At 34.9% G+C, this 14,611-nt stretch overlaps 1 protein-coding gene across 2 annotated transcripts in view; it reads left to right on the top strand.

The window, feature by feature from the left end:
- The window catches only part of ATP9B (ATPase phospholipid transporting 9B (putative)), a 177,416-nt gene that overhangs the window by 131,757 nt on the left and 31,048 nt on the right, over positions 1-14,611 (top strand). For both annotated transcript variants that reach the window (XM_067290949.1, XM_067290950.1), the window contains exons 13-14: positions 2,743-2,885; positions 11,302-11,414. In XM_067290949.1, coding sequence (XP_067147050.1) covers positions 2,743-2,885; positions 11,302-11,414 — 256 coding nt within the window. The remainder of the gene's footprint in view (positions 1-2,742; positions 2,886-11,301; positions 11,415-14,611) is intronic.

Below are 14,611 nucleotides of genomic sequence, written 5' to 3'. Positions count from 1 at the left end.
TGGTGCTGAGGATGAGAGATGAGAAACTTTGCACTATCGCATTCACTAAATATGCCTGTTCTCTGGAATAGCCTTCCAATTACTACATTAACATGCTATGTTTAAAGATTGCATGTTACTTGGTTTGCTAAAAAATAGTGTTACTAATACAAAATATTTTCAATGTGACCTTTAGTTATACTATATATGACACTGTTCTGTGTGTTTTCATTAGTAATTGATTTGTCTGGAGTCTTTTCCACATAAAAAACAGAAGATGTTAAGCTTATACAGCACCAACTTATTTTTAGTGCCTGACAGCTTTATCTGTTATTTCTTGGAAATCCTTTTTGGACCTTAAGAAACCTCATTATATAATCAAAAATATTTTAAATCCACCAGTTATTTAAATCCTTATCAATTTCATCCAGTTTTGAAGTCTCAGATTTTTCAGTTCTGTCGGTTCTCTTGAGGCACTGTTGGAGAAATTTCTAGTTTTGAAAGCAAATTCATTGTTAGTTGACCTTTGTCATTTTTAGTGTTATAGCAGTGTCCGTAATGTGCTAAGTGATAGCTACATTGATTTCAAAGAAAAAATTTTCTTCCCAGATAACAAGCACCATGTGAAGGAATTCAGAGCAGGATACAGCACACAAATTTTAAAATCAGTGCCAAAATGCATCTGTACTCCTCACTTTTGTATTCTTTTTAATCTCATTTGCTTCTTTATACATCTTAACAATTCAAGCGTGTACACAATATTTTGCTGTGTGCCAGAAAACAGCTTTGGACTATGCTAGTCACTGGGGAGACATTATTTCTTCAGAGACCTGTGGTGCTAGCTTTCTACTAGACCTATGCAGCATAAAGGGGGTAGACTGTTCCACCAAGGAGTACATACTGGAAAGCTAGGGTCATTGCTAAAATGCCTCTGTGCCTTGAATTACAGATTTTTCCATGCTACTCAGCAAGATGGTGGTGGGTTTTTTTCTTATCTTTAAATTATATTTAAGTCAGATTATAAGTAAATGCATATAGAGAGCATTCAGAACATCAAAAACAGATAACACATGCTTAAAAAAGATGTTTGTATCTTCACTTACAGCTCTTAAGCATTGAAAGACTTCTGATTTAGTCTTACTTAAGCATGATTTTCCTTACCTGGAGGATAACTTGTACTCCTCCACTGACAGAGTGGCCATGTGGATTTCCCTTTTTGGGCATCTTGTACCTGAGATTACAACTCTTAAATAGAGCTTTCATCACAGAATTCCTATCTTAGTAGCCCAGGTGAGATTTTTTTTTTTTTTTTAAATAGCCCAAATGCTTCTTTGAAGTGGGTAATGGACAGATTTCATCCTTTATTCATTTTACTTGCTCCTGTTTGGAGCAATTATCTAGCCATTCTCCTTAATTAAAATGGGTTCTTTTGTTTCCTTTCTTGAGCTAGATATCATCCATTGTACTTGATAGGCTAACTAGCAGATCCTTGCCTCTAAGAGGGGTAAAGTTTTTGCCCTTCTTCCTGCTGACTCGGACATATCTCAGGGTAAAGCGTGTTACATTGCTTCTTATTTTATATCTCAGTCTATGTGTTCACAAACATATTTATTTAATACAAGTGTTGGTGGCTAATTACTGGCTCTGGATTGACTAAGATTAGATAAAACTGTAGTTGGCCACTGTGAGGCAGGTGATTTCTGGTATTTTCCTCCTTGTTATACGTAGCAGTTTTCAGTAAAAAGAATCAGATAGTCTGGTGCTGTTGTCTGTCCTAATTTCCTAAAAGTACTTCCGTGTGACTGAAGACAGCAGAAGTTATGTATGAGTTTGCAAAACTAACTGGGATATGTGACCAGGTGGAAGGATGGTTTCCTGCTGCTCCTGACTTTAATGCAAAGTAAGAGCTAATTAAAGAACAAAACACCATTTTGGATGGGCAAGAATCCTGTATAAGAAAAACCTTGTTTCTTTTTATTCTCGGCCATGCATTGCCTTCTGCTATACAAATTCAAGAAGGAGTAGGGTATGGAATAAATTGATTATTTTGAAATGTGTGCTGAAATCTCAGATTTTCCCACAATTCTAATTAAATGCATATCTTCTTTATGGGATATTGCAATTTGTGAATCACAGTTCCCTCCAGTGTTCTCTCAGGTAATTCATAATCACTCTGTCACTGTTACTGCAAGAGGACAGATGAAGAGTGTTTGTGGCTGCTATTTTGGTTATGCTGTGGAGCAACATTTTTTGGACTGTTAAGAGACATTCCATTACTTTAGATGTATTTTGACCTTGATATACCTTCGGTCAGTTTTAAAACAGTCATTTTATTGTAAACCTGTTACTTAACTTGGGGTTCTGAGTCCTGTGCCCTGGGGATTTTAGTTTACAAAGTCACTCTCCTAGCTATCTTTTCAGTATTTCTTTTAGAGCAGAGTCAACAAAAGAACATGTGCCTGTTCCTCAGTCACTGTTCACACTTGGTGTTCTACTGCAAGCCTCTTATATCAGAGTATGGGGTTAAATGTCAGCACTGTAGTAAGTGAAAAACATGACTTCTGAAAGTCTGGGACAGAGCCTTAGGTTCTAATATGATATGCACTCTACAAATATAACGAAAAGTTTTTTCCAAAATTTGTCACGTGTAGCATTAAGATTTTTTTCAGATATCCTAAAAACAGCTTTGAGTTTTATTTTTATGGTTATAACTTTCACTTTGCCTAATATTTACACTGATTATGGTATACATTTCCTTTGCAGTTTACGTGTGAACTTGGACATGGGTAAGGCAGCCTATGGGTGGATGATTATGAAAGATGACAATATTCCTGGAACAGTTGTTCGAACTAGCACCATACCAGAAGAGTTGGGACGATTAGTTTATTTACTAACGGATAAAACAGGTATATCAGGTTACAGTTTTGAAATATGATGACTTTTATAAAACTTTTAAACTTTATTCTATATTAAACTTTATTCTATATGTGAATATGTTAATTCAAGAGTAGAATTAGATTACTGATTTTGGTTTATTTCTCAGTAAAATAGTAAGCATGTGCTTGAGGGTTTTGTTGCATCAGTGCCAATGGGCTTAGGTAGGCAAGTATTTATTACCAAATACTGACTTTCATGTATAATCTGATTTGTTCCAGTGGAACCGCTCCTGCTACAGTAACAGGACGTTTGATAGTATTGGTAAGAGTACCATAAATTAGCATGTATCTCGTACTCTGAAAAGATTCTGGATTAGCACTAAAGGTGCTATTTTATTGTGCACCTCATTTCTACTAAAATATTGTGCGGTAGAAACAGTTAAGAATGGCCTTCAAGAGAGCAAGTCTTTTCCTGAAACAAGTCATGAGATCAGCTTGCAGAATGACATGTGTTATCTCTATGAAATTAATTGCTATTTCTTTTCCAAAGACCAGTTCTAGAACTGCTGTAGGATTTTATCTTCCTAACTGCTATGACCTGATATACAAATGACCTAGTATACTGGGAAATCCAGCCCTTACCAGAAGGGATTGGAAGGTGATCATAGCTCTATTTATGCTGCTGTTTGCCATTATGAGAGAAGCATATTTCAGTTATACAGTGCTCTTGAGTCTTAGAAAAATTAAAGAAATCTTGCTGTTTATTTCAGAAAATAACATAATAATTAATACAAATTAAATACTTAAGCAAATACAGTATTTTTTCTTTCCTCAATTCTTTCTGAAATTGAATAAATCAGCTCAAGCTTACATACTGTTTTTTTTAAGAAGCTGAGTTAGATTAGCTTTTGAAATGAGAAAATAGTTTCTCAAACAGCTGAAGGAAGTAAAGTTTTTTTAGTGTTTTTAAATAAAAGGTACTTTAAAACAGTAAGAAAGTTTTGAGAGGTTTTGGGACTCTCATTGTTCAGAAAGCATAATATGCAATTTAAATCTCTGTGTGAAATAGATCAACAGTCCCTCCAATGCTGAACACCTCCATTAGTGCATATTTTGAACCAAAATGTGTATTTAATATATTGTCACACAAAACACATTTTCATATTTTTTCTATAGGTACATGTGTAGCCTTATACACTTCTGAATGCCGCTGTTCTATTTCATAAGAGTTGAAGACAGCTGCCACCTTCTTTCTTAGCATGTGGAAAAGTGTATTCCTAATTACAGTGTGGTAATTCTTTAAAGCAAATGAACAATTCTTCTCTTAAGTTTTATTTCAGTTAGCTAATGATTTGTATGCTATTTGAAACCACTTAGTGATTTTAATTGCACCCTTCATCATGATAATTTATGTAACTTTAAGAGTGCTGTCTCATCTTAAGCTTGAAATATGTAATTTATAGCATATGTGTGGAAAAGAGAAGTATGTTCAAAAATAATACATTTTCAAAATAATGCAATAGAGTTCATTGCACCCAAAGCACTAGTTTGTTGCAAGTGAAAATAACATATACTACTTAAACTTTTCTGGTAGAGAATCCAGTTACCATACCAAACTGGAAGTATGGTTCAATATTGAGGTGTCTTGGTTCCAGTCACAGATTGTATTGAGAAATACATTAAATAAAATGTTAACAGTTTATTCAACCAACCCTACAATACAGTATTATGCAGGAATTATGTTCTTTCCCTGTCTACTGACTAGATTACGTCCTGAAGCACGAGGATCGATATACTGTGTACTTTTCCTTCAGCTGATATACCTACTGCCTTGTTTGAGAAATAGAAAAAAGAAAAAAGTTGTTGCATTTTAGCTTCCGTCCTACTTCTAGCAAGACAACCAATATACTTAACCAAATACAACAGTTATTAAAAATAAAGTTATTGTCCTTTAAAAATTGAAGTCTGCTGAGTTCTGGAGGCAGATCTGAAACTGTAAGTTAGTGATGTGAAACTGAATAGAAAAGCAGTGTTCTAGGGCAGTAGTTCCTAAATATTTTGGACTAGTAGGTAGCAGTCAACCCCCACTGTCACCCTATGAACTTTGGTCAGTGTTTGCTGCAAGATGGTGTGAATGAAAATAAGCCCTGGGTCCACCAGAGCTGACCAACTTCAGAACAGTGACCAGTGGCCTTGCAGCCTGCTGGTGTTCCTCAGACCACAGTGGGAAGCACTGTGCAATTTCATTACAGTCTTAAATGTCCTGCAAATTTTAAATTACTCTGGATAAACATGTAGTCGATGTATATTTTACCTGTGTGTATTACTAGCTGCTTAGTTTCCTTTCCTGAATATATTTGGTCTCATTGTAAGATTTATCATAAACACAAAACGTGCTGTTAGGGAATGTACAGAATCTCTGTGCAGGTAATCTAAGACTGCCGTTGCGTGATTATACACCGTTCACAAGAGCCGACTTCAGGACTTTCTCTTGAATTTTCAGTTATAACCATATAAACCAGCTGATTCTTTTCTTTTGACCACTTAAGGCTTGAATGTTCAGAGGAGAAGGAAGACACAGCCATTTTTTGTAGCTGTCCATCCAAGCGGCAGCTATTAAAAAGCAGGACTGAAGGCTGGTCTAGTTAAATGTAAACAAGCTAAGTTTTTCTCAATACTGAAAATGAAAGGGAATACAGAGAACAGTCTGCAAAAATCTTATATTGTGGTCCAAGCTTCACTGGAAATGATGGAGAATTAGTTGTTGAGTCTAAGGAGCATTGCATTACTAACATAATTGCAAGGTAGTCCTTTGTATGATTGTAAATTGGGTTTGTGCTTCATCAATAAGCTTTTTGACAAGAAGCGTCCATCACAGTGGCTCTCTCATTTGCCACAGTAGAATAGAAAATGAAGTATCCCAATAATTGCATTATAGTTTCCTTATTGTGGGACAAGAAAGCAATGTGGTATAATTAGGTTTGATTGGAGTGCATGTTTCCGGTAAGATCTGAAATTAATGATGTTGCTATAGTGACACATCTGCGGCCACCAGTGCGTGAAACATAAAGTAATTCATTCGACAAGAGAAGACATCTGTTAACTGCAAGGATGCAGAGCATATTGACGCTGACCAGAAATACTAGATGTTATGTGATAAATGAACAAATGATGCTGAAACAGGAGGACAGATAATTTGTACTTAATCTGCTGGGAGAACTTTAATCTTCTCACTGGTTGCATTTGACAATGCCATTGTTTAAAGAACAATGCTGCAGAGAACTCATAAATTTTAAAACTTAACTCAGGGTGCAGCCTATTAAAGCAATACATTAATTCCTTTGTTAGGGAGTTTTTATCTTCATGTAGAACAAAGCCATTACTAAAAACACCCACTAAAACAACAGGTTTTTTAGGACTCACATTTTAATTATAGCATCCATTACCCAAAATGCCATGTTGTTTGGACTTGAATCACACATAAGTTTGACAGAAAGGCGTCATCTGTTATGGTGGTTGTGGGGGGAGCTGTTTCCAGTGTTTTCTGAGGGCAGCTGAGCATGATATCTTATTCTTTCCAGGGTGCAAAAAGATTCTAATCGTGAAAGAAAAATGAAGATATTTGGCAATATTTATTGAACACTTCTGTTGCTTAGGGTGTGGGATGGCAAGCTTTCTGCTACTCATGACGACTACCAGAGCTATAACAGCTATAACAAATGTGTAGAGTCTTCCAAGCGTAGTTATTTACTAATGCATACACTTGTATTCGATTCTGTAATTAACGTTTTAGTGGATGTTTGGACCAAATGAGATACTTAACAGATATAATAGTTGAACAGATGCATAGAGCAATAGGGTCGTTGATTTTCTGGGGAAAGCCTTGTGTTAGAGGTTGGTGTATATGGGCTTTTTCATTAAATTTGCCTAATGTAATGTACTGTGAGAATAGTGAATTTCAGTGATTGTTTCTGAAAATTAATCCTTTAAGGCATACTTCAGTTGCATCTTTATCTGTCCAACGTAGGCTACTGCAGAGAAAGAGGGCAACTCAAAAAATTGCTTACAGAAAAATCTCTCCTTCCTTCACTGTGTTAGGGATACACATTCATCCAATCACCCTTACCTCTACCTCCACAATTTTTAGTACCACTAAGGTTACAGCATGAACAGAGTAAAGTAGGAACAGAGAGAGCCTACAGGAGGCTTCAAGACATGCTGCTTGGACACTCAAATTAGATCTATCAAAGGAATTCTTGGTTGTGACTTCTCTTGGACTCCTGTACCTGAATACATACCAGAAAACCAGTGAACATGCAAGTTGCTATTAGATATTGGTTCCATTCTTATGTCATTTAACTACTGGGAGGCAGAAAATAGAGAGGAAATAGCTGCTGCTATTTGTAACTATATTAACCACTTGTACAATGGCCTTCTAACCAGGAAAGAATATGCAAAACTTTCAGTGGCCATGTGCTCTCTTTGACCTCATTTTTTATGGGTTATAGGTTATACTGGGGTTTTTTGGTTTGGTTTGATGTTTCACAAATGGAGTAAATGAGCAAGCAGAGGCATTCTGCGTATATACTTTCCATGAGGTTTTTTCATTTTTCTTTTGCATTCTATACCAGGCTATATTTTTCCCAGTTTTCAAACAAAGAATTTTTGTCTTTAGATTGTTGCCAGCAGCTTCATTATTAAGAACATTAGGCCAGTTCTCCATTAAACTTTCCGTAGAGCTGTACAAATTTACGCTGACTTTCTATCTAAGCAAGCAAAGTGTTCATATTGTATGAAAGGTTATTCACCCTTATAACTTCTGACAAAGTTATTAATTTTTCTATAGTACATATGTTTTCTTGCTTTTTTTATTTTAGCTTTTTTAGATTGTTGGTATTACAATCTAGTAATATATGATCAGAAAGATCTGCATCTGCTTCTCAAAAACAAAAACGAACAAAAAATCTCTGCTGCTCTGTTGTGAATCACATCTGTTGCCACCCAGGGAATGATGCCTTCAGGACTTTTTCCTTAAAAATTAATTTCCTCTTTGCCTGCTTTACTCTGTGTTTAATGATACAGTTGTAGTCAAAAAAAAAAAAAAAAAAAAAAGCTCTTAGCTTCATTAAAGAACATACTAAATTTTTCTTCAGCAATTGTATACTAACTTTTTGTCAGAATGGTTTCCTTGTGTGGTAACTGCATTCCAGAGCAAAGTTTAACAATGCGTATTAGGAGTGGATCACATACTTACTAGCATAAGTTCTGGAAGCTTTTTTTTTTTTTAAGTTATAGTTTGTATCTAATAACTCTTCATATTAGCAATGTCTTAGTGTGGAATTGATAAATAGATTTTAAAAAGCATTACAAAAACCAGAAAGCTCTTTCAATGTTCTTTGTTATTCATTACCTTGAACAGACTAGAAAGAAGGCTCAGTTTTTAGGTTGTTCTTTAATTCCTAAAGTAGACTATGTTGGAAATGCAACATGTAGGTATTTGAAGTGCTTGCATTTTGGAAGATAAAGGTGTATTAGCTGCTTTCTAGAAGGCTAAGATTTAAGACAGAACTGCTGCTAAAGATACAACATAACTGACTGGTACTGTGAAATGTTTGGGCAAAGCTATTGGGAATATTTTTTGTCCCATTTTGGTTTTTCATCTATTAGGAGAATTTAGAAATAAATTCTTAATTTGCACACATGAAAAGACTTCTAAGTTCCATTTTGATGACCAGAAAAGGTGTATTTTGTTTTATTTTTTGCAGAAATTGGTGGGAATACTTTCATAAATGCATCTACCCATGTTTGTCTATCAGCACTTTAATTTTATTGTAGCTATTGTTGAAAGTCTAAAAGTAGTCTAAAGAAACATGAGCAAACCACAGTTGTTGTTTCCTTGTCTTTTTATTCTAATCTTTCTGGTTTATGAATAGTAGGTACAGTTAGTTGCTTTTCTATGCCATAGGTGTTTCCTATTACTGTAGCCAAGAAAGAGGAAGGATGTTGGTCCTATACATAATAAAAAAGCTATAATTATTGAATGAGCAGTGCTGGAATGTATAAGTCCATTTCTTTATGATTTGAGCATTTCTTCTTACCCCTTCTTCCTAGCCCTCCTTTCCTGACTCCTGATTATTGAAAAATAGGAGAATCCATACTTTTCTGCTCGGAAGCTTTTCTTCTCTGCTTGCTGGGAAGAAGGGGAAACAGTTTCTGTATTTATTTTTCCCTCACCAAGCGTGATATGGAGTGAGACTGATTTAATAGTGTCAGAAGAAATAATCTTTCCATATAATAATCCTAGGGCCTATTTTGTTTCCTGCTCAGTTTTCCCAAGCAGCAATTATAGAAGATGTGGGAAATGAGTTTCACGGCTGCCTGCTGTCTCAAGTTTGGAGTTGTGTTTAGTTTCAAAACTCATAAGGTATACTTATTTTAATTCGAAAGTGTGGCAAAGCTGAGGGCATTGAGAAGATATTAGCATGCCTGAAAGGTCAGAAAGGTGATGCAAATTTGCTTGGAAATCTCTTGCAGTGAGCATCATTGAACAAAGCTGTACCTTTTTTCAGAAGTGGATGTTTTAATCCCTCGTGTTTGCTAGTGGCAACTGTCATGTTTCTCATGTGCAGACTGGAGTTTGAATTTTTCTGGTCTATAACAGGATAATTAAATTCAGAAATTAACAAATTTAACAAAAGGTCTCAATAAAAACGCACCTTCTAAAAGCAAAAAAGTAATTCCTCATACTTACTGTAAAACCGAAATGATTTTCTTATTGATTGCCTAGAAGTTACCAGAAATTTCTGATTTGTTAATTCTAGAGATTAGGCACTTTGTGGGCTGTTTTCCAATTTTGAGAATATTCTACTTCTCACATAAATCTTTCATAACATTATACTTATTTTCTGAAGAAATTATGCATTTCATATAGATTCTATATCAGATATTTTTCTCAATTCAAATGATATGATTGTAGTATGAAACCTGAGCAACACTGGAGGAAAAGAGAATGGGGAGTGTCAGTTACTAATGGTAGAGGAGGGAAAACAAAATGCGTTGGAAATGGTCATCTAGTGCTGGCATAGTAAGACAGTAAGACATGGTCTGATACTACAGAGTGGCGTTTCAACAATCGAGATGAAGCGGCACTGTACAGATATCACCAGGAAGCAGGAGTGGTAAGCAGATCAAGTAAAACTGAGAAAGACATAAGACTGTGGCAGCCTTACTGTACATTTGAAGCTCACTAATGATACTAAGACTGTTACATGCATAAACTGGATGCTTTCTGTCTAAACAACTTCTGTTTTTCAAACAGCAATCATACTATATCTCATGCTTTTCACTTTCTCTCTTCCTATGGTTTGCTGTGTTTTATTGTCATACTGGTCAAGGACATGATATAAAGCATAATCTAGAAAGAAATAGAATTTAGTAGGAAATATTTTTTGTAAATTTTTTTATTTGTAAATAATAGTCACACCCTTAATATTAAAAATATTGTAGAAGCTTCAATAATGTTGCTTTTAATATTGTGTTGCATTCATTTTTTATCATTAAAATATTGTTGCATTTTAACTCTTTTTAATGTCCCAAAAGTTTGCAGTTAAATGCAAGAATATTTTCACATTAAAATAATTTCACTTTGGTTAACCATTAAAAAAAAAAAAGTTTTAGACAGGTCGGTTATCAAGATAGTCTTTTGTGAGCTTACTAGGGAACCTGGCTGGCAGTGACCTCTCTTGCCTGATACGCCTTGTCAGGGGACCCTGAACCACCCACCCCTCAATTAGAGCTTTTCCAAAACCAAGGATGTGACTGGTTGGCAGTGGTGGATGCAAAATGTCAATCTGTGACTGACACCCTGTAGTTTCTTATAGATGTGTAGTGAGCTCTGAAAACACTGCTTTCGTTCATTCTGGCTTATTCCGGTTGGAGGCTAAATCTGTCAAATTTGGAAGTGATGTCAGTTCTTAATGACTTATTCTAGGTAACATTGAATGTGCCTGTTTGCCAGAATGTCCGTCTTCATGTGTGAAGTGCTGGATATCCATATGAATATATATATATTTTTTCCTTTAGCTTTTTGGTATGTTGTGCAAACTCTTGTACTGCCTTTTAGGAGTCAGTCCATCCAGATACTGTGTGTGTGGTTTTTGTTTGTTTTTTTTTTCTTTTATACTAAGGGAAATGTTTTTCTCTTTTTCTGGCTTATATATTTAGTTGGGTTGGTGGAATCAGCTTGAAGGTGGAACTAGTGATTTCTTTCAGTATGACTAACCCTGATCTTTCTGAACAAATGTTCCTTTAATTAACTAAATTGATGCTAACTCATGATTCATTCCTTTTCTTCAAAAGAATGATTGTTTTGGGGGGGGTTTTGTGGCCTTCTCATGGTATTTTTTTTTTTTTTGCTGTCTGTGATACACGTCTTTTTTTATTACAGGAACACTTACACAGAATGAGATGATATTTAAGCGCCTACACCTAGGTACTGTGTCCTATGGAACAGACACAATGGATGAAATTCAGAATCATATTATAAACTCTTATTCACAGGTATCTCATTTTATAAATTATTTACCTTTAATGTTGAGATTTTTTTTGCAGCATTGAGCCATTGTTGTTGATTATGTCTTGAAGTTGGAGATGCTATGAAAGCTCCTCTACTTGTATGAATCTCTTAAGAAGTATGATGAAAGGGGTAGTTTAGATCAGCAATGTGATCCCTCAAAAAGGTGAGGCAGTATGCGGTTTTCTCCTGATTCTAAAATTCCCCATCATACCCTCTTTGAGGAATTTGCTTTTATTCTCCACTTGCAGGGATCTCTTAACTTGTCTGTGTAGTGCAGTGTTTCTTCTGCCAAATCATCCAAAAGTAAGCTATTCATTGTAGAGACTGCAAATTACAAGTAAGTGTCCAGAATAAGACAAATAGTGATTATATCTTTGAAGATATTAATCAAGAGTAGACATTGAAAAGCTATATTAATCGGCATAACCAAAAAGTAAAAAAATACTTGTCAAAATAAACTTTATAAAAGTATACCTAAAAGAATGGCAGGTTTAAAAGTTTTTTAAATGATTACAAACAGCATAAAACTGGGGAAAGACATAAAAGATATTGCTACTTAAAAATGAAGTGTTTGGTGTTCCTGTGGTATATGAGAGAATTTGGACTGCGAAAGTGTATAAGAGTTGCAGCTCCCTTATGTATCTATGGGTCAGGTGTGGCATGGAGGAGGAAGATCAAGTTCAGCAAGCATCACTTGCATCTCCCACGTATGTAAAGGACTGCAGTACTTCTGCAAACCTTTCTAAGCACCTGGTTGTATTCAGGGATCAGGAAGGGTTTTTTTTATTTTAGTAAGATTGATATTGTTTCTCTAGTGGGTTTTTTTTATACTTTTTTTTTATTCACTTTTACTCCATAGCATCATCAATGCCAACTAAAGAGAAATCAAGAAAATGATTTTTTTTTCTTAAACAAAAAAATTTTTGACTGATAAGAAAATAAGTGACAGGTTAATTAATATTTTCTTATGTTTTGTACAGTGTGATATAAGGGCCTTATAGAGAGTTGGTTCCCGCAGTCAACTTGGATGCACAGACATGATCAGCTAACCCAATTAATTTCATAGACTGACCTCCTTATCTGTGTCCTCATTTTCTTGTAAAAGGGTTGTAATATCAGTGATTGGTACAAAGATTTAGTTGCAGTGTTTTTGAACTATGACTGGCTTCCTTCTCACTTGCTAAAAAACTTGGGGCTTTTTGAAGCATGCTGGACTCTGTTAATAGCTTGTGGGAAGAGAGGCAGGAGGGAAAGCAGTGCATAAACAACATATATTGAAAGTTTTTTCTCTGCAACTTAAATTTATGTATAATTTCCCTATCTAACCAGATCAACAAACCCAGTTCTTGAATTCCTTTTTCTTGGATAAAACTATTTCATCTTAAGTCTTATTAGGTATATCCATGAATAGTAACTGAATCGCAACAATATGCCTTAGAAATGAGATATGGAGCTCTTTTACCTAAAGATCAACAGTCCAAATTCGGTTCAGGATGGGTTACTGAAAGCAATTGCTACCTGACAATGTTTATAAAAATCACCCAACCATAGTTTTTTGTTATAATGGATTGTTTGTGTATTCACAGTAACAACCATAGCAGTAAGTAATAATAACTGACAGTCTTCAGGAGAGACGTCTAGGACTGAGTTTTTGAAGACTGAACACCAGTCTTCTCCTAGTGGAGGCACATTCGTTAATACTGTTTTCATATTTTTAGGTTAAATATTCTGTCAGAAAAAAAATTGTATGCTTCCTAGAATTTTTATTTGCTTAAAGGTTTGGCTAGTTCATTGTCAATTTTAATGAGTGATACCTATGGTTAGTTAAGTTTTTAGTAACTGTAACACATTTGGCCCTGTAATTTCCCAAATCTAGGTTTGCTGTTAGTAGATGATGAAAAGAACTTTTTTGGACTTTCCTTCTTTCAGCTTTGTATAACATACTTAATGTTTAAATAATGCTTTAGTTATGTGTGTGTTGCTAGCAACTATTTAAAACAGAAAAATGAAGGAGTCTCTTTAACAAAACAAGCAACTATTAAACAATTGTTCCAATCTGAAAAGTGTGGTGAGGTTTTTATTTAATCTATGATAATAGAAGCTGCCAGTTAGTTAGGCAGTGGTTCTTGTGTGACATTGATTTTATCCCTTGTTTGTGTTCTGTTTTATTATTACAGTGGACCTACTAGACTATTGTCATCTTAATGTAACACACAAATCTATTATAATTTGATTATATTTCCCCACTGGAAGCATTTTGTGATAGAGGGCATAATCTTTAATGGAATTTGTGTGAAATTAAATTATACAAGCATCAATAAACATAACATAATTCAGAAGGAGTAAATCAGCTTAATTTATTTGTGGCTGTAATGGCATCAGCGTTAGCAGAATGCAAATGCAGAGGTTTAAAGCAGTAGCTGAAAAGCACTGCCAGATGAGCAGAAAGTTAAACCCTTTATTAGACAACACTGTAATTTGATGGGCAGAATGTTCACGGTTCAGCAGATTGCAGTCAGGAGGAGGAAAATAAAAGAAAAAGAAGAAAAAAGCCTGGTTTATGAAAAGGATTTCTGAGTTACCCTGAAGTGAACAGAAGTCTTTGGTAGTACTGTTGACATTATTTCATACTGTGACTTAATAAAAACAAACAAATAAAAAGGCAGTTATTTCTTACCAATCATAAACGTATAGTACTTTCTTTTAAAAAAAAAACCAACCATATGCACTTGAGTATTTCTGAGGGATAACACTTTAAATTGTGCTAATATAGTGGTTATGCAATGGTAATGTGATCTTGAAATATGTATTAAACTATTATTTTGCAAGATTATTAGATTAGATTATTGCATTGTGCCAAGGACAGGCAAATTCCAGCCTGCAGAAGAAGCAACTGTTACACAAACTGCATTTGTTCACAAGTTTTTCAGTGTATTGGGCTTGGGTATTTCCAGCCTCTAAATATATACAGGTGACAAAGAAAGGAGGAGGAAAAATAAACAAACACCCTTGCAGTCTTGATTTGGTGTTTCTGAACTCATCCTGTTGATTGCTGACTTAAATAAATTTTTTTAAATAATTCTTAAAATTTAGATGGAATTAAAGAATTATTATGTGAGGGATGGTGAAAAAGGGTAAATTCTGAAGTGGGGTAGCAGGGTTTTCTGCAGAGTCCAGCCAG

The sequence above is a fragment of the Apteryx mantelli genome, chromosome 2, assembly GCF_036417845.1.
Source record: "Apteryx mantelli isolate bAptMan1 chromosome 2, bAptMan1.hap1, whole genome shotgun sequence".
Lineage (NCBI taxonomy): Eukaryota > Metazoa > Chordata > Aves > Apterygiformes > Apterygidae > Apteryx > Apteryx mantelli.
This window is presented reverse-complemented; position numbering and strand designations above follow the sequence as displayed.